Below are 21,510 nucleotides of genomic sequence, written 5' to 3'. Positions count from 1 at the left end.
CTCCCCAATGTGTACCACTGGCATTTTATCTGATCAATTGGAATTCCAAAAGTCGACTGTTTCAAAATTCGCTCGAGTATCGTGACCTTCCTCAGCAAAGAAGGATACACTGAAAAAACAGTGAATCAATCAATTTGGGTTAATTTTAGAAAATTTCAATTATTTTTAAAAATTTTTAAATAAACAGTATTACAAACGCTGACATCACGTCGATATCACAAAATTAAGTAAAGTTTTTTTCCACAAATTCAAGAAAATTTTTTAGAAATAACTATTTTTTTTTTAACTTGTTAAAGAAAATTTTGTAGTTTGAAACTAAAAATGGGAGTTCAAAATTGCAAGAATGTCTTTAGTGCCATACGAAATTTTTGTGAGAAGTACGAAATTAGTAAATCTTCATGCTTCATTTGTGTATAATTTTTCCCCGTTTTTTGGTTCATTTAACTAATGTACCAAAAATGTAAAGGAAACATTCTCCAAGCATAATAATTCCATAAACTAAAATAAAGTTAAATTGGCTTTAGTGAAATAGAGGTTTCACTTTTTTTGAGTGTAATTTCGGCGTAACTAGAATCAAACAAGTGCAGACGCATTTACTCCTATTCAACGAAATTAATAACTTCGTGGGTAAGATCGGATACATCCGCAATCAAGGGCCAAATGACACCATCACATCACTATGGACACATCGCATGGTAATAAAGGTTCTCAATCTCGTTAAAATAAGTGGATAAATAACCACAACATAACAAAAACATCAACATCTGTAGAATATATAACAAATATAATTGTTATAGCCCAATTCGAATGGATACATTAATACAAAAAAAATATTTCTGTTTGTGTTTCTAATATTTTATCAACCGCCTGTTGTATATTAAATATTATGTAAATATCTCACAGAGTCAACAATTCATTCACGCTTAACTTGATTCATATGATTTATTTAGTGTGAAAATCTATCTAGATTTTTATATGAACTGTCCTGACTATCTGGTAGTACTCCCCTGATGGTATTTTTTTGTTTTGCGTTTTAATCTTATCAGCACCGGCACAACAAATGATAAGAAAGTAATAAAAATCCTATAAATATAAATAAACATACATTTAATAAATTTCGTATAAGCTTTATGCTTTTTCCCGGCACATAGTAAACGTATTTTTACGCAGTTATCAGTAAGCAATAGACTGAAGTTATGAAGTTTGTTTCCGAGTTCATTTATTCATTTATTCAGTGTTTCACATATAACAAGATTTTCAATCTTTTCTAGATATTTTCCGAAGTGTGAAAAGTTTGAATTTTCGACAATCAATGTCGTCCTTTTCAATGCATTTTCGATTATTTTTTATACCCTTCACCACTACTGTGGTACAGGGTATAATAAGTTTGTGCATTTGTATGTAACGCCAAGAAGGAGTAATCATAGACCAACCTTTTAGTATACGGATCGGCTTAGAATTAAATTCTGAGTCGATTGAGCGATGTCCGTCTGTCTGTCTGTCCGTCTGTCTGCCCGTCTGTCTGTCTGTCTGTCTGTCTGTCTGTTGATGTATTTTTGTGTGCAAAGTACAGCTCGCAGTTTTAGCCCGATTGTCCTAAAATTTGGTATAGGGTCCTGTTTCGGCTCAAAGACGATTTTAGTTTCCGATTTAGTTGAAATTTTGCACTGAGAGTAGAATTAGCATTGTTGCCATGCGTGCCAATTTTGGTTGAAACCGGTTCAGATTTAGATATAGCTCCCATATATATGTTTTTCTGATTTCGACAAAAATAGTCAAAATACCAACAATTTCCTTGTAAAATCGCCACTGCTTAGTCGCAAAGTTGTAAAAATGACTCTAATTTTCTAAACTTCTAATACATATATATCGAGCGATAAATCATAAATAAACTTTTGCAAAGTTTCCTTAAAATTGCTTCAGATTTAAATGTTTCCCATATTTTTTTTTTTACTAACATTGTGTTCCACCCTAGTGCATTAGCCGACTTAAATTTTGAGTCTGTAGATTTTGTAGAAGTCTATCAAATTCTTCCAGATCGAGTGATATTTAAATGTATGTATTGGGGACAAACCTTTATATATAGCCCCAAACACATTTGACGGATGTGATATGGTATCGAAAATTTAGATCTACAAAGTGGTGCAGGGTATAATATAGTCGGCCCCGCCCGACTTTAGACTTTCCTTACTGGTTTATAAATCGGTTTTGGTCACTTTCAGACTTTTCGATTTATTAAAAAGTCGAATTATGAATGTAAGGGAAAATAAATTCGAAAAAAGATGCGGTTACAGATTTATATGTCTTTTAGTCCTCTATCCGATCGTAAAAACGGATATTACAAAACGTGTTTGGGAGTCTCAATATATAGCCTGGAAAAAGTGGAGGCCCTGCTCCTCGAGAGAAATGTGATCCCTGTGGCCAAATGGAAAAAGATGGGGTTCCAGATTTATATGTGAAAAATAGATCTTTTAGTCCCGTATCCGATGGTAAAAACGGATATAGAAAAATATATTTGGGATTCTCTATTTGGCAAAAGATTGTTATACCAATAGAAAGCTATGGTTTCAGTTTATTTTTTGTTAACATTTGGCTTTTCTATATTATTCCTTAAATTCCCACAAGTGAAACGGTTAAATTAGTTATCCCAACAAATCGTACACTGCAACTGAAGAACATATAAAAATAGGTGTGTTTACTTTTAGCACTGGATACCCTAAGCCGTGAAGGACTAAAAGAAAACAGAGTACATCTCCAAAAATATGCAACACTGTCATCAGCTGTTTAAAAACAAACACAGAAAAGAATTGAAATTTTAAATTTTTAATGTATGAAATGCTCAAAACAGTAATAAATATTTACTGCTGCGATTATTAATGAAACTCTAACACTTTGAATTTCATGTTTTTTTGAATGAATTAGTCACAATAAGTTGCTATTGTGAATAGAAGAAGCGTCACATTATCAAAATACAATCTGGCAACACCGACGCGACTTGCACCAGAGAGAATGAAAATACAAGAGGACGAAAGGTTCTCTTCTGCGAAAAAATCAAATATCAACCGTATAGATGTCGCACAATGCCTGCAGCTTTGGTATTACCGACGTTGCGGTCGACGCGCTGTTTGAATAAATTCTTTATAAAGGCATCGGCAGTTATAATTTCAAATTGTCTGCCAAAAAATTTAATGGAATGAAAACATTTATAAAAAAGAACATTTGTTACTACAAAGTAGGTTCTAAATCCTATCCAGAGAACTGAACTGGATGACGCCGACGTAAACTGCATGACATTTGAGAGAAGCGCTGACAAAAACTGCATGAAAGAAGAGTTTTCTTTTCAGAGGAACGAAATTTTCGACAACCTTAGTTTACTTTTAGCTTTAAAAAAACTTCTTTAAAGAAACTTCCTCTTTCTTTACTCTTCAAACAAATGAGAATTTCGCTTATCTAAAATTTCCTTCGGGAGGAAAGTATTTTTGCTTTGGGTGTATATACTGAAATTTACTTTTGTAGAGTTTTATAGTTTATAAACCGTTGTTTTTTTAATTATGTTGAATTAAAACATTTATACATTAAATTATTTTGTCCTATCTGCTTTTTACATACATATTGCATTATTACATTTTTTTGTAAAATTGGATTTTTGAAGTGTGTACAAATTTTGGAAGCTCATTTTTACATATATGCATTCCTACATTTTTTTTTTTTGGGGTTTTCGAAAAAAATCTATAATAATTTGGGGGTTATTTTCTTTGGAAGCTCATTTTTACATATATGCATTCCTATTTTTTTTTTTGGGTTTTCGAAAAAAATCTATAATAATTTGGGGGTTAATTCCTTAAGATTTAAGGAGGAAGATTCCAAAATCACCTGCCAACAACCTCTACATCAGGCAGCATACCAGGCAAGTCTGAACAGGATTCATGAGGATACTGTAGCTAAAGTGGTGAGAAGCTACATGACAAAAAATCCATGAATTCGGCTTTGATATCCTCCCGCATCCAGCATATTCTCAAAATCTGGCCTCTACGTCCATTTCCTATTCTCACATCTCATATGAATGAAAATTGTTGTTGAATGAAGAGGCGATTGCCAAAACTGAGTCCTGTTGTGATGCAAACTGGTATCGAAAATTTTGAAAGTCGCTATAGTCAATGTATCATATTTGAAAAATTGAATAAAAAACACAATTTTTTCTGAAAGTAATAATGAGTTTCACCATGGTAGAGAAATTAATTAAAAAAAATTAATTAATTCAAAATAATATATCATAAATTTCGATATTATTATTTACGAACAAGATCGATTCCTAAACGATTAATGTGTAATTACACTAGCCAACAGTCGTTTTGTGAATGGTTCTAGCATAATTTTTCTCATTGATTTTGACCTACTAAACACGAAAATGAGTTTTAAAAAATTTGCTGACGATTGGCTTTCGAGATACAAATTTTTGAACTTTTTTTTAATTTTTGGAGGTACACTTACAATTTTGAGCATATCTTTCGTCTTCTTTGACCTATTTGACGCATACAGGAAATTATCGAAGATAATTTTTTTAAACAAGTTGTCATGGAACCAACAAGAATTGCACACAATTCACAAACTTTAATTGACTATGTAATTACTAATATAAATAATATCAAAGTAAAAACAGAAAATAGTCTCAATATCAGTGATCATGAAACTTTACAAATAACTATCTCATCTCAAGAAGAAATCAATTACTGTAAGCCAACTAATATGCGAGTTCTGCAATTCAATAACACAATTCTGCGAGGGAAGCTAAATTGTAGTATGGTCAATGTTAATTCGATGTTTGCAAATTTTGAAGATTATTCAGATCTATTATTAAATGATATAAATTCTGCCTTGAAGAGTATGGTAATTTCAAGAACCATAAAAAATAAATCAAATCCGTGGTTCAACCAACACTTAAAATCAATGAAGCATAGAAAAATATATCTCCATAATATGGCCATATGGTATAACAATGAGTATTCATGGAATCAATACAGAATATTTAGGAATCAATACAAGAAACAGTTAAGCCTTGCCAAAGCAAATTACATCAATAGCAAAATAAGTGAATGTAGATCACAAAAAGATATGTGGAGATCTATTAAAAAGCTTGTGGTAAAGAAGGTGGACACTTGCGTAAACGAAATTGAAATTAATGGAAAAATTTTACGTAGCGAAAAAGACATAGCTGAAGGTTTGAATTTCTTCTTCATCCAAAGCATCAAAAATATATCTGATGGAATTGATTTTATAAATTATGAAAACATCATAAACGTAAATCCAGAATTAAAATTTAGATTCGAAATTTTGGATCTAACTCAAATAAAGGACACAATGAAAACCATGAACAACAAGAAAGATCAAAATATGTTGTCAGTAAATATGCTCACCCAAAACTTTGATATAGTAGGACCACATTTACAAAGAATAATAAATTCATCCCTCCAAAATGGAATTTTTCCCAAATGCTTAAAAGAGTCATGCGTTGTACCAGTTCAAAAAGTTCAAAATACTACTAATCCTGCGGAAATAAGACCCATAAATATGTTATCTACGTTGAGTAAACTAATGGAGAAGATAGTATACAACCAATTAAGCAATTACTTTGAAGGTAATCAATTATTATATCCAATGCAATCAGGATTCCGAAAAAATCATAGCTGCGAAGCCTTACTAAATCTAGTGGTATCAGGATGGAAAATCGAAATGGTCCAACGAAAAGCTATAGTTGCTGTTTTTCTCGATTTTAAACGAGCGTTTGAAGTAATAAATAGAGACATTTTGATAAAGAAGTTAGAACAATATGGAATCAAAGGGACTGAGTTGGCATGGTTTAGAAGTTATTTAAGCAATAGAACGCAGAGAACAAAGTGTGGAAATTACATATCAGCTCCAATATCTAATGAATTTGGTGTACCTCAAGGTGCAGTTCTTGGAACTCTTCTCTTTCTCATATATATAAATGATTTAGAAAAAGTTGTTGCAAACTCAAAAGTATGTATGTTTGCTGACGATACTCTGTTGTATGTAAGTGGAGAGGATGCAGAAGAATGTGTGCGAAAAGTAAATGAAGACCTTAAAGGAATTGAAACGTATTTAAAGATGAACAAGATTAAGATTAATACAAGCAAAACGAAAGCAATGGTATTAAACGGCAGTTCTACTCAAAATATTTGTATGGAAGGAGTAGAAATAGAAAAAGTAGAAGAAATCAAATATTTAGGAGTAATAATTGACAAACATCTTAAATTCGAAGCGCATTTTAACTATATTTGTAAAAAGATAGCCAAAAAGATTTCCTTTTTAAGAAGGATACGTAATCAAGTATCAACTATTTCTGCTATAAATATATATAATACCACAATTAAGCCACACTTTGAATATTGCTCAACGATATTGTTCATGGGAACATTACAATGGAAAGGAAGACTACAGAAGCTTCAAAACAAGGGAATGAGAACTATCCTCAAGTGTAACTTTTTAACACATATAAGCGACATGCTTGATGCACTGAAGTGGTTATCTGTGAATCAGAGAATTATGATGAACGCCTTGATATACATATTTAAAATAAAGAATGGATTGATGCCAAATTACATGCGTGAATATATAGTTTACGTAGCAGATGCCCAGCCCTATAACCTGAGAAATGCTATTGATTTTAGATTAGGATTTTCTTCAACAACTTTTGGTCAAAATTTACTGCTCTATAATGGCTTAAGAATGTATAATAATATGCCGGATGATATAAAAATCGAAACAAATTTGTATAGGTTTAAGCAAAAAGTTATTACATACGTAAAACAAAAATTTTAATTAAATGAAATCCAATTCAAGTAGATATTTATACATATAATTGTACTTAAAAATAGCATAAATATTGCTAAATAAATGAATGAAAAAAAAAAAAAAAAAAAAATTCTACTCAAATTAAAGAAAATTGAGCCGTCTACAACTCATTCTCATTTTCAAATCGGGTAAGTAGTTTGGATGTTGGCGGCTTAAAAAGGTTAAAAAACGGCGGTTTTTTAGTAAAAATGTGGCAGAAAAACCCATATAAAAATTCATATAAAATATAAAACACGATCAATTTTCTCAATTTTCTTTAATTTGAGTAGTAGTAGGATCAAATAGATCAAAGAAGACGAAAGATATGCTCAAAATTGTAAGTGTACCTCCAAAAATTAAAAAAAAAAAAGTTCAAAAATTTGTATCTCGAAAACCAATCGACAGAAAATTTTTTAAAACTCATTTTCGTGTTTAGTAGGTAAAAATCAATGGGAAAAAGTATGCTAGAAACAAATAACACAGAAAATTTTGTTATTTGTGACCTAGTGTTATATTTGGTATAATATCAATCTTTTGTTCTTCTTTTGATCAATGTTGTTACAACCTGGTCACATAGTGGTTTAATGTATACAATTTTTTAATTGACCGTTCTGCCATCGAATTAAAGCCGGCTTTGTTTTTATCTCAATTCAATATTGCATTAAAATGTAACTACGTAATTTTATCGAAAGTCATTCCAAAGGTGTGAAATATGTGTATGTAAGTAAGCACTACATGGTTGACCTTGAAGATACTAAAATAACCCAGTTTATCGCGAACTTCTTTTGTTTATATTGCTCCGTTGTTTTGTTTTTACTTGTAGCTTAAAAGCAATAGGGGTGCATCTATATTAATTAATTTCAGAAAATATTTATTAATTTGATCCAAAAAAAAGCATTTAACATATGAAATACATTTACCGGTATGTAGATCAAGTCTTTATACTCAATACAAATTCTACAATAGCTAGACAGATGGGTGTATACCAGAGTATTGATATTGTTACACTTCAATTAAATGTTTCCACTGGCAAACAACGGTGTAATTTAATTCGAGACTTTAATTACTTTTATTTGCTAGTAAGTAGTAAGTACATGTATAAACTTGTGTACCTGTCAGACATAGATACTGTGTGTGTATGTAGAGCAAATGGTCGGTTACATATGAGTATGTGACATTTATTTGATTATGGCTTTGTGCTACGAGGAGGGCATTGCCAGTGACGGCACGTAATTATTACGAAATTAAATGCCAATTTCAAATTAAAAATGCCTGAGTTAATATACGGCATAGGCATATTGGGAAGTCGAAAAAACTCTTTTTCTTATTGGATATATTGTAGAATGTCCGTGAAGTTAAAGTTAACTTTATCTTAGCGGAGACAAAAACCGAGTTATGTTCAGTTGGTACAACAATTCAGCTAAATAATGAACATAGCTCAATTACGTACGAAGGAAAAATTAATATTAAATAAAATTATTAACTTTAATGCAAAACATCCTGTAGGCGCTAAAGCAATTTAATAGAAATATGTATAAAGTGCTGAAAAAAATACAAAGATTTAATTGAAAATCCCACAGAGTCGGCGAAAATTGGACTATAAAACTGAAAGCTAAAATTTAAAATTGAGGTTCGTATTCTACTCGTGGAGAGCTGTCTCCACCACTACTTGGTATATCCCCCCATACCGATTTTCGGCACAGTGGCCCAAATACTAAAATCGACCCAAAATCTGAATTTCAACTTAAGACCGAAATTTCTCAAAAACTGCTAACCAATTGAATAATCTGATTTCAGATTCGTATTCTACTCGTTGAGAGCTGTATCCACCACTACTTGGTATATCTCCCCCATGCCGATTTTTGGCACAGTGACCCAAATTCTATTTAGCTGAACTGTTGTACCAACTGAACATAGCTCGGTTTTTTCCGCTAAGATAAAGTTAACTTTAACTTCACGGACATTATGGTAGAGCGGTTTGTATTTTTACACCGACTGTCAGTTGTTTTGGAAAATTCATTTTTCGGTAGACCGATAACCCCATGAGGATTCGATTTTAGTAGTTTCAATATAAATTTCCCTATTTAATGTCAAATTTAGGGATTTTGATCCTAGTATAGTAATAAACTATTATAAAAAGAACACATCCAAATATCTGTAACATACTAAACGAATTAAATAAAACTGCAAACCTTATTTTTTCTTTAATTATTTATTATATAGATTTCTATGACAATATAATTTCCAAATTACGCGTTTTTTTATGATTTTCGGGGAAACTCCGGTTGAAGATTTTATGCCTGCTATTTGTTTTAAAAAGCACCATCCACCGGTTTTGAAAAACCGCCAGGTGAGCTATATACGAATATTGCGACATAATCCTCCATTTGTTTGCCAAAAATGTTCTGAATCGGAGTAATGCAGCATATACACAACAGAGAGAAATGTATCCACTGTGAACAAATGGAAAAAGATGAGAATCCAGATTTTCATGAAGCTTTGTTAGTGCTACGTTAGCTAACGAACTTTTAAAACGCGTTATGAACATATCTGTCATCTTGCGTCAGGTCTGCCAATTTTACTGATTTATCGGCATTTTGACGATTTTTTACTCAGAAAATAGCAAATGCAGATTTTCCGATTTTTCCCCCCAAAATTACGATGTTAGCTCCGTTCAAAAATTTTGAATAGAGCCAGCAAAAGAGAGTTTTTGCTAGAAATTTCATACATGTAGGAGCTATACCTCATTTTACATCTACACTATTAGTATCACGTTTGCCACTCGTGCCAAAAATAATCCACTAAAATTTGAAGAAAATTTTACCAAAAATCCACCAAATTAAAAAAAAAATAAATATATTGAAGTTGTTGATCAAATTTTTGTGGTTAGTATATAAAAAACATATTGTTTTATTCGAAAGAAATGTTTTATATTGAATTTATAGAAAATTTTGTAACATTTTATTTCTACAGAAAATTTTGTCGAAATTTTATTTCTATGGAAATTTTGTCTCTAGAAAATTTTGTCAAAATGTTATGCCTTTAGAAAATTTTGTCAAAATTTTATTTCTATAGAAGGAAAATTTATATTGTTTTATTCGAAAGAAATGTTTTATATTGAGTTTATAGAAAATTTTGTAACATTTTATTTCTACAGAAAATTTTGTCGAAATTTTATTTCTATGGAAATTTTGTCAAAATTTTATGTCTCTAGAAAATTTTGTCAAAATGTTATGCCTTTAGAAAATTTTGTCAAAATTTTATTTCTATAGAAAGAAAATTTGTATTGCTTTATTCGAAAGAAATGTTTTATATTGAATTTATAGAAAATTTTGTAACATTTTATTTCTACAGAAAATTTTGTCAAAATTTAATTTCTATGGAAATTTGTCAAAATTTTATGTCTCTAGAAAATTTTGTCAAAATTTTAATTCTATAGTAAATTCTTGGAAAATTTTATTTCTATAGAAAATTTCGTCAAAGGGAGCCACCGTGGTGCAATGGTTAGCATGCCCGCCTTGCATACACAAGGTCGTGGGTTCGATTCCTACTACGACCGAACACCAAAAAGTTTTTCAGCGGTGGATTATCCCACCTCAGTAATGCTGGTGACATTTCTGAGGGTTCCAAAGCTTCTCTAAGTGGTTTCACTGGAATGTGGAACGCCGTTCGGACTCGGCTATAAAAAGGAGGTCCCTTGTCATTGAGCTTAACATGGAATCGGGCAGCACTCAGTGATAAGAGAGAAGTTCACCACTGTGGTATCACAATGGACTGAAGAGTCTAAGTGAGCCTGATACATCGGGCTGCCACATAACCTAACTTAACCTAAATTTCGTCAACATTTTATTTCTATAGAAAATTGTACCTCTTAATTAGAGTCAATCAATAAGAGTTTTATGATCAAATTTCGGAAAATCGTTGCCCGATTATATACGTCTTTATTTTTATTTTTATATAAAAACTTAAATCTAATCATAAAAATTTTTTATGTTATTTTTATACAAAACTGAATTCATTATGCTTTTGTTGATGAAATGCATAGTTATTAGAGGTGTGCGCGTGACACGAAATTGTCGTGACACGCGTGAATCACGTGAGTCGTGAATAAAATCAGAAGCAACTCTCGTGAATGTGCGTGAATGGAACTAAAATAAATATGTCGTGCGTGAGCGTGCGTGAGTAATAAAATCGGTTAGTGAATGTGCGTGAATACAATTTCTGCACAATCACGCTCACGATAAAAATAAAGATTTAATTCTTAAAAAATAGAGATTTAATTCTTACTTATGTTAAATGAAATTGATTTAGCTGTCGAACTATATTTTATTTATAAATTTTGTTACCTTTGCTCATTCCCAATCTCGTGAATTTGTCGTGAGTCACGGGAATTGTCATGAATCGTGCGTGAGCGTGAGTCTGTGAAAGTAGTTCGTGCGTGAGTACTGCTTTTCATCTCGTGAATGTGCGTGAGTGTGAGTGGATACGACATTTATCGTGCGTGAGCGTTCGTGAATAAATATTTGACTCCGTGAATGGGCGTGAGTGTGAGTGAAATTTCACTCACGCGCACACCTCTAATAGTTATGTATGTTAATTTCTTGTTCTTTATATCAAATTAATACTTTTGTTTTTAAGCAAAAAAATTAGTTTGTTTTAATATTATTTACATTAGAGATTTTTGACGATTTTTAAAATAGAAGTGACGATTATGACGATTTCTTCGGTATTGGCAGCCCTGTTTTGCGTATATATTCCATATGCCAGTTAGGAACTTAACTGCAAACATTTTTCAGTTAAACTTAACCGGAGAGAAGATTTTTTAAATTTCTGTATGTCGATCGAGCTCTATCGATCGACTGAAATGGAAACAAACATCTGAATTTATAACCAAAAATCAGCTGTTTTTATGCATTTTGGTCGATCGATAGTGCTCGTTCGACATAACATACAGAAACAGGCTGTTAATTTCTGTTAACTGGCAGTTACATGAAAATGGTCGTTAGTCCTCTATTCGATGGTAAAAACGGATATTGCAAAATGTATTTGGGATTTCCAATAGATGCCCTATAAAAAAAATTGTGCTTATACCATTCGAAACGTATTTCTGATTAAGGTGTCACATATTTTCCCGTTTAGAGTATTTATAGCAATTTGTATGAAGGATGGCTTAATTTTTTGTATGCGTTTATAATTGGTTTTCTTCAGACATAGGTGTCGTTGAAACGAATATTCATACACGGATTTATACCGCCCACAGGTTCTTAGTTACTTATGTTGGTATTAATTTGTACATCTTCATAATATGAGTGATGAATGGTTTTCTGTGTAGATGGTTTCATTGCTTGGATCAGGGTGCGTACGGTATTCGTACATAAGGGGCCATGCGGCACCCCCTTTATCGGTAAAGTGGGCGATGGATACGATGGATAATAGAACAAAAAATAAAATATATGAAAAAACGCAAAATTAATACTTACCTAACATTGTACGATTGTCCGCCACCAGTACACCAATCGGCATGTTCAATATCCGAAGAATTCTTTGTTGTATTATCGCAGGGCATATTGTCTGCTTCTTTCCTTTCGTCTGTCTGTTGGCCTCTGTGTTGTTGACAAACGTCTTTTGTTTCCGCCAACAGTGCTAATGACGACTGTTCGTCTTATTCCTACAAATTTCTACACTTTGTATCGTTGAGAAATTAAAATTGAAACGCGTTAAATAAATATTTGTTTATATTATTCTCTTTCATTCATGATTTTAATTGCTTTTGTTGTTGTTATTGTTGCAATATTTTTTTGTTTTTTATGTTGTTACTGCTTTTGTTTTGTTTTGCCTGTTTCACAACACTACTTAATCCGTTTGCGGTTACATTGTTATCTTACTGAGGTGAAGATCCAACTTAAACAAATGCATCGATTATGGATTCCGCTGTTTTTATAATTAAAAGGAAGGATATTACGTATATAGGTTTATTATTTTATGGATGCGGTGTTATTGTTTGTTCGACTTTTTGTTTTATTAATTTTATTCTTATTAATTTTAGTCAAATCGATTCATTGGTTTTATCCACATATGAGTAATATTTTTGTTAATTTTTATTTTACTTTGATTTCGGTTTTGTGTGTGCTATGTACGCTAGTGATTTTTCAAAGACCCCCAATTTTTGTTGTTAGATCAATTTCCCTCGCAATCATCTGGATATTTTTCTTTTTCTCAATTATGACACACAACATGGCTAAAATATCGTTCTTTTTAGCCCCATTTCGTTTTGGTTTTTACATTCGTTGGACTTCATCACACTCTTTACAGTTTTTCCACATATTTTGTTTTTTCATTTTCATTCCATTTATGTGGCCAATATTATTGGCACATACGAACAGAATGCGTGTGCGTAATTCTTATGAGTATGATTGTGAGTGACTGTATTCAAGTGTATTCCCAGTCAAGGTATTGGAACAAGTATGGCCAAAGAAGCCACTCCGTTTATGAAACAAAAGCCAACAAAATCCAAGTTGCATTTACGTTGTGGAAAAAAATCGAAATAAATTCTTTTAAGTAATGTTACATTTCAAGAAGAACAAAAGACTATTAAGGCCAATATTGGATACGTAGTTGGAGGAAACAGTTTGGTTCGACGAATGTAGCCAGATGGTTTTTATATATAAAATCTTGACATTTTTGACCAATCCTTTGGAAAATCTTCAGTCCACACTACACAGACAAAAAAAATATTTTTTGTCTTCAATCAAAAAATTAATTGATCCAATTAATTATTAATTAAAATGTCTTCAATCACAGAAATGATAGTATCAATCACCAAAGTCAATTAAAAAATTAATTGTACCAATTAAAAAATTATTTGATACAATTAATTTTTATGATTGATTTTTGTTTCAATTAAAATATTATACTTGATTAAACAATTATTGATATTTTCGGCACTTCCAATTAAGTTGTTAATTCGTTCAATGAAACTTTCAAAATTTTAATAAGTACTGGCTAATAATTTTTTAATTGAGGCAAATATTTATGTATTATTTACTTATTTATTTAACTTAATTTTATAACAGTTTGTATTTTTCTATGAATTTTCTGATAATAATTATAGTTAATTATATTTTTATTCGGAAATATTTTTTTCGATTACGATGATTATTACTATAATTAATATTTTTTTTAAATCGTTAAAATATTAAATTATTTTCTTATTTGGTTATATCTCTTAATTTGATTGGAAATTTAATTGTAGCAATAAAATATTTGATTGATTACGTTTTAAACCCAATAAACTTTTTAACTGGAAATAATTTGGTGAAATGTTGTTTGTGTATTTAATCGTATTGCGCATCCGGTATAACTTAAAAATAATAAATAAATAAATAGTTTTCAATCTGTTGTTGCAGTAATGTAATAACAAATTGAAATCGAAAAAAATAAGATTAAGGGATTGTAGCTATATGAGAAGATGATGCACAATGGTGGTGAAAAAATGATTCAACTTGGGAGAAATGATTCTTGTATGTAATTTCCATATCAGGCTAACATAAAAATATATTCGTTTTATTTGCCCTTATTCATCTTCATTTTGGGTTAATGGTTTTACTCTACCCCGGCCGAAGGCCGGCAACTTTCCCCCCTTGGGACTGCGTTAGCCCACTTTGGACTCTGTCCATAGGAGAAAGTCTTAAACCCCAGCCGAAGGCCGTCCACTTCACCTATAGGCAAAACTCCCATCTATATGTTCTTCCGATTTAGGCATATATGGTCAATATAAGAACGATCTGAGATTGTATCAAAAAAATTCATATACAAAGTAGAGAAGGGTATAATATAGTCGGGCCCACACGATTTTAGACATTTCTTTCTTGTTATGACTATATTTAAACAGCAGATGTATGTATAGAACTTGTTCCTGATAAATCATTTAGTCCATCATGACTAGTCTATCCAGTACAAAAATAAATCAGACATAATATGCATGTTTGTCAGCGAAAAAAATCATTTTATATATAGCCTATTCAACGATTTGCCCTTCAAATAATTATATAAAGCACACACTTGGGGCTTTCTGATATGATATGTATGTGAGATGGACAAACTCTTCCGATAATAATATTGATTTTCCGACATTTATCGTTTCTTCCGAAAACCGTCGATATTAGCTTCGCCTTATATGATATATGGATCCCACTCATATGCATCATTTGAAACTGATTTCAAATAATAATTACGATGAGGTTGACTTAAAGTATGACGTAGGTCACACTAGACAGTTCAGCGTTTTATTATTGTAAATAGAAATTAGGTATCTGTTTTGTTTATTGCTTTGCTTCTATAGAAAAAGCACACACACACAAACATAATAATCAAATATAACATTTTTAGCACCAACAAAAGGCAGTCGTGAATAGCGTTAAAATATCTTCTACGGTGCAGAAGTAATTGGAACAAGTGAACACAACAATTTGGATAAAAGCACAAAGTAAGTTTTTGGAAAAATAATTACAATTCATTGAACCATATTGGAATATTTTTATAACCATTTGTTAATGATGGATTTCTTTTATTGTTAATAGATGTTAACAGACAACTCTACCGGTTGAGTTAAGAGCCACAAAAGATTTTTGATACTGCCATAAGGAAAACAACATTACAGTGCCACACATAAGTACCCTAAAACACAGTCAGGGTATATGCAAAAAAAATGTGCCTATCACAAATATTGATTTTAAGCTCCATGAAATATATAGCGATCGACTCAGAACGACCTCCAGAATTGGTTTAGCCCTTGGTGTCCGGAAGAATGGGGAATAAGGGCACAAATAAAACAAACAATTAGTCCATTCATTGTCTAGTCTGCTTGATGGTGTTATCAAACAAAAAGGAATGCCCCAAGAGTACCTAAAAAACTTATTTAGAACAACCTGTGCCAATACTTTTGTTCCTTTAATTTTTTATAAATTAAATATTGAAAAAACAAAATTTTTTCTTTAATAAAAAATGATCTAGATTCTTAAATAAAAAATGATCTAGATTCCAAATTAAAATATTTTTAATTTATGGCCTGTTCCTGTATATCGAACGAAAGCTTTCTTTCGTATTCCAAACGAAAGAAAATTGATTTTTGTTCTTCTATTTCGAAAGGCAAGTCATTTTGTTGTCGAGCAATAAACGAACGTATACAATGTGTCAAGAAATAAGTAAAAACATTGTTAACATTTGAATGAATTCTCAGGCCAAAAATTTTAAAATACTCATTTTTGACATTCAATGTATTCTCATACAACCGAAACGAACTTTCAAAAATATAAAAACTCAAATTCATTCGAATTCGAGTGACTGCATTTCTTTCGAGTGGGGTTTCGTTCGATATACAGGAACAGGGCATTAAAATAGCTTTATATCACTTTTAAAATATGGGTTTTAAACAAAATTGCTTGGTGTGCCAATACTTATGCGCGTCACTGTATGTGTGCAAGTATTCCAAATCCTACATCGGAGACAAAAACAAAAACATATACATAATAATAATAATGATTATGCTCATTATGATGAAGATGTCTGAAAGGGGCGTGCTGCATACAATAAATAACTCAACTATTGAATTATGTGTGCTTAATAAAACAAATTAAACGTAACATATCGATAAGGCAAATAATTTAAAAAAAGTTCTGCTTTATTCTTCTATTAACGCACAAACATTAAACATTTGGATGTCGAAACACTGCCTCACACACACACACACACACCCTATATAGTTTCTATTTTTTTATCGCATTTTCTTGTTCTAAATTAAATGTTTTAATTGCAAACATTTACCGATTGAGGATTTCACACGAAGACCATTTCAACGACTTGGCTATTCATATTCATTGATTTCATTTCTCATCGTTTTCACTTTTTTATTTTTTTTTTACTTTTCTAAAGACCGATAGCGATACGAAAATATGCGAGCCCAACTTCCGATGAACGGCTTGCTAGCCCAACTTCGATTGAAAAAAGTGACAATGATCGCCATGGAATACATGCCACAAATCGAAATTGGGATTTCATAATCGATTAGACCATTATCGCCCAATCGATACATAGCCGTTCGCATGTACATATTAATCGTTCAAAATACACCAGTAGAGAAGATAGCGTCGTTCAATTTATAAGGCGTCGTCCACAAGTTTTTCCGGACGGAATGTCTGTGTTTTGCGTTTTACAGACTATCAGTTATTCCGAACGACAGTGCTCGTGTCGAACATATCCCATATATTGTGCACATTATAAGTTAAGTCCGAAGGCATAATCGATACTGCTGCATGTTTATGGGATCGATAACACATTTACCGATTATTTGGTCATCGCCGACAAGTCGTATCGATCCGACAACTGTAAGATTCTTTACAAACACCGACATTCCGTCCGGAATAACTGATAGTCTGTAAAGCGCATAAGGTCAAAACTTGAACGAACACACAACAAACCCATGGTGAATTGTCAAGGTATGTCTCTATTTTAATTGGTCTATGAATTGAGTGGAATGACTGCGCACTGTAAATAAACAAAACCATGGTGAATTGTTAAGGTATATCTCTATTTTAATTGGTCTATGCTGTTATCATAGACCAAGGAAGATATAGACAACGAAAGTGAATTCACGGCGCTGTAGTTTGTCTGCACACCGTAGATGGCTCTTTTTCGTCTGCAAATGAGTGATTTTTTAATTTGGCTGTATTTGTGTTTTCTTTCCTTTGTTCTCTTGAGGAAACACCAAATATTGAAAAAGCATACAAAATTCTATCCACCCACACCTTTTTCGTAATGCAAATTGGCTGATTTGTACGGTAATTCTCGTTTTCCAAAAAGAAATTGAGTCACTTGACTGCGCACATAGACCAATTAAAATATCTTCCTTGGTCTATGCTGCGCAATTGAGTGGAATGACTGCGCACTGCAAATAAACAAAACCATGGTGAATTGTCAAGGTATGTCTCTATTTTAATTGGTCTATGGTGGTGGGGATTCTCAGAAGCGCCGTCATAGACCAAGGAAGGTATAGACATCTCAAGTGAATTCACAGCGCTGTAGTTTGTCTGCACACCGTAGAGGGCTCTTTTACGTCTGCAATTGAGTGATTTTTTAATTTGGCTTTAATTTGGTTTCTTTCCTTTGTTTTCTTGATGAAACACCAAATATTGTAACAGCATATAAAATTCTATACATCCACACCTTTTTTGTAATGCAAATTGACTGATTTGTACGGTAATTCTCGTTTTCCAAAAAGAAATTGAGTCACTTGACTGCGCAATTGAGTGGAATGACTGCGCACTGCAAACAAACAAAACCATGGTGAATTGTCAAGGTATGTCTCTAGTTTAATTGGTCTATGGCGCCGTCAAATTCAAAAAATGTTGGCAGGGTAAAGACATCGTTTGATAATTCACAATAGGTTAGGTTAGGTTCACAATGATTTTGTTTATTTGCAGTCATCAAGAAAACAAAGGAAAGAAAGCAAATTAAAGCCAGATTAAAAAATCACTCAATTGCAGACGTAAAAGAGCCCTCTACGGTGAGCAGACAAACTACAGCGCTGTGAATTCACTTGAGATGTCTATACCTTCCTTGGTCTTTGGTTACAAATTTCACTGCTTTTGGTTTTGCTTCATAAACTACTGAAAGTTTGAATTAATTTGTGGTAATCGCATAAAGTAGGGTAAGCTTAGGTAATGGTACTATTACACAAATCAATCAAACTATTATATCTTGTACACTCTTTGTAGATTAAACACAGATACCCGCCATTTTTACTCTCAGTTTGCAAAGATGTCCTACGACATTTTAAAACGCATAGCTCTTAATGATAAAAATGCCCAGGACAATCTGGAAGATTTGAAATCTTTGTTTCGGAACGATATTGGTTCGTCAAGAAACATGAGTCGCATTAAGAACATTGAAGATTTAATTGATTGCTTAGAGCGACATGATATCTTATCGGAGTACAATATCGACCCCTTGAGAGTAGTTGCCGATCAATATGGTTGTGATGAGCTGGAGGAGGCGGTGTCTGCCTATCATACGCCAAATGATTTAACCCCATTCCTTGAACCATATAATCAATACAAAGAAAAGAGACTAGCCGACGAAGTCCGCACACATTTGAATATTAATGATGGTCGGAGATACGTGGAAAATGCTGCCAACGACAGATGCGATAACGCACGTCTTCAAAATCCGCCCAAAGTTTCTTCATCGACTCCACAAGTACTAACCGAAAAGAAACGTTCCGCAATATATAAATTAATTGCCGAGAATATTGGAAAATTCTGGAGAGCTTTTGGAAGAGAACTGGAAATTACTCAAGGTCAATTGGATGCTGCTGAAATGGAATATTCCCGTGATTTAGTTTCACGGGTGCATAAACTATTGCATATTTTCGAAGAAGATGAAAGCCACGATCCCAAACAGCATGTCCTCATAATATGTCGAGCTTTGGAGGAATGCCGTCGTAAAGATCTACGGCGTAAAGTTGAAAATATTATGAGTCATTAAACGCGAAAATTCAATTTGCAGAATTTTTTAATTATTTTTAGGATAAGAAATCGCATGAAATGTTCCAATGTACATATAATATAGTCCTAGGAACACTATTTATAATTCGCACGTGGTGCAGTACTATTGGCATATAAATATATTTTTTACACCAAATGTAAATGGAGAATGTGATTTGATATTCGATTTGGAGAGGTCTTTAACACCTCGCAAGTATAGTTGATCTAAATATTCTGAACTGTAAACGGTCATGACACACATTCAATCTGATCTTTTAATTGTAAAAGGTTTTCTAAAATAACACTTTTTGTCTGCTAAAAAAGAGAAATAGTTGTAGTTATTCCAACTGAATGAACAGAAGAGTTCGCTAAAAGTTGTTGGCGAACATCGGTGGTGAAATAGTAAACTGTATTAGCTAAAATAGCTGACAACTCTTGCTCTTGCAAGACATATTTAAAAAGGTTTCTTCAATGAAACGGGTTATTACTTCTTTTTCATTGCGTTCTAGTTCGATTAGCAGCTAAAATCAAAAATTAATATTCGAAAAACGAATAAAATTATCGGGAATATTCTAGATTTTATATGAAAGACTTGTGGGGAATTGTTCCCGTCGGGCTTGTTTTGTAAGATACTTTTCCTCACGCAGACGGGAAAACTTTTCATGGATATAGAAGGATTTGAAACCGAAGTAAAAAAAAAGTAAGTAAGTAAAAACAACAAAATATTTGCCAATCGCATTAGAATCTTTTAAAAATATTAGAAGGCGGCAATATTCCAAAAACTTTCAAAAACAAAAAAAAAATGCTACGAATTGTTCGCTACACCAACATTCTCTATTGAATTTGGAAATAATCGTTTCAGATTTGGATATAGCAACCACATATACTTGTTATATTTATATCCCCCTATATGTATTTGACTCCAGACGACAAATTTTTCCTCTCTTTTCTAAAAATTTTGTTTTGAAAGAAAAATCGAAATTCTGTAGAAGTGAACCAGATCGGCTCAGATTTTTATTATTGGGATATAAATCGTTTATCTATAGCTCCGAATTAATTTGAAGGACTTTAGATGGTATCGTAAATGCTAGTCAACAAAGTGGGGAGTGGTAAAATATAGTCGGCCCCGCCAAACATTAGCCCCTCCTCACTTTCCATATTAATAGATTTGATCTGCTGATTCCCAACCTTCACAAATGCGTGTTAAAATCCATATCCACACACAGACCTTAGCTTAAATCATCCTTGAAACCAACCATCATATGTGAGGATCTCAAATTGATTTTTTGGGCTTTGATCCATACGAGCATGTCTTTTACAACTCAGGTAACTATCTTTGATTCCTCTTAGATGGTGGCAACTCAAATTCCTGGCACCCACTTTAAGAAATTGATCTGATGGGCTTGGGACGATTGATTTTAGTTTCTTTAGGATAAGCGAAGAATTTCGGCGTCCTTAAACCTCCTTTTGTGGGGTTTACCATATTTTATTTATTCATTAATTAGTAACACGTAAGCCTACAAGGCCAATAAATGCATTACATGGTAATAAACATAGCCCAAGATCTAACTTATATATAATGATAAAAATATAAAACTAAAAATTATATTATATTTAATATAGTCTTTTGATTTTTCTTTGGTTCCCCACCATAATTACCTCGAATAGTAAGTTTCATATTATTAATAGTACGTCCAGATTAGCAACATGTCATTATCCCTATGTACATGCGATCAACCTTGCAAAAAGTAATTATAAACCTTCAAACGAAACGCGTTGTTGGTATGTGAAAATATTCTGAGCTCCACAGGTAACTGATTCCATAAACGAGCAACACGTACCAAGAATGACCTCTCAAACTTAGAGTTAAAAATTCTGGGTATTACTATCTGCGTATTACGACTAGACATCGAGAAATTAAACATCGTACGAACAAGAATATGAACACCACTCTTAACTACTTTATAAAAAAAGAGTAAATTTCTTAATCGAACGTAGTCATCAAAAGTGCCTAGGAAAAGCCCAACATACTCAGATATATGATCCCGTCGCCTCAGATTCAAGGCAAATCGCGCAACATCATTAACTATCCGCCGCAACTTCAACAGAACGTAATCAA

The 21,510-nt window shown here is 32.3% G+C and overlaps 2 protein-coding genes and 1 long non-coding RNA gene across 8 annotated transcripts in view; 2 read left to right on the top strand and 1 right to left on the bottom strand.

Annotated features, from left to right (window-relative positions):
- Positions 1-16,840, bottom strand: part of LOC142235433 (uncharacterized) — a 66,817-nt gene extending 49,977 nt beyond the window's left edge. The window contains exons 1-2 of one of the 4 annotated variants that reach the window (XM_075306687.1): positions 16,675-16,840; positions 12,333-12,884 (exon numbers count right to left, since the gene is read on the bottom strand). In XM_075306687.1, coding sequence (XP_075162802.1) covers positions 12,333-12,418 — 86 coding nt within the window. In that variant the 5' untranslated portion in view covers positions 12,419-12,884; positions 16,675-16,840. The remainder of the gene's footprint in view (positions 1-12,332; positions 12,885-16,674) is intronic. The other 3 variants (XM_075306685.1, XM_075306688.1, XM_075306689.1) reach the window with 3 other exon arrangements.
- On the top strand, positions 15,035-15,902 carry LOC142235436 (uncharacterized). The gene is made up of 3 exons (XR_012721856.1): positions 15,035-15,160; positions 15,241-15,337; positions 15,432-15,902. It is a non-coding gene; the product is annotated as an uncharacterized LOC142235436 (long non-coding RNA).
- A 1,488-nt stretch (positions 16,841-18,328) lies between the features above and the next one.
- Fadd (fas-associated death domain protein) lies at positions 18,329-19,554 on the top strand. 3 transcript variants are annotated; one of them, XM_075308122.1, is made up of 2 exons: positions 18,329-18,551; positions 18,624-19,554. In XM_075308122.1, exon 2 carries the CDS (start codon positions 18,667-18,669, stop codon positions 19,390-19,392), a length of 726 nt encoding a protein of 241 aa, XP_075164237.1. In that variant the 5' UTR covers positions 18,329-18,551; positions 18,624-18,666; the 3' UTR covers positions 19,393-19,554. The 3 variants fall into 3 exon arrangements, with proteins under 3 accessions (XP_075164237.1, XP_075164235.1, XP_075164236.1); XM_075308120.1 differs by having other exon boundaries at positions 18,329-18,556; XM_075308121.1 differs by having other exon boundaries at positions 18,329-18,566.
- Positions 19,555-21,510: the final 1,956 nt, after the last annotated feature.

Source organism: Haematobia irritans, chromosome 4 (assembly GCF_050003625.1).
Source record: "Haematobia irritans isolate KBUSLIRL chromosome 4, ASM5000362v1, whole genome shotgun sequence".
NCBI classification, from domain to species: Eukaryota; Metazoa; Arthropoda; class Insecta; order Diptera; family Muscidae; genus Haematobia; species Haematobia irritans.
This window is presented reverse-complemented; position numbering and strand designations above follow the sequence as displayed.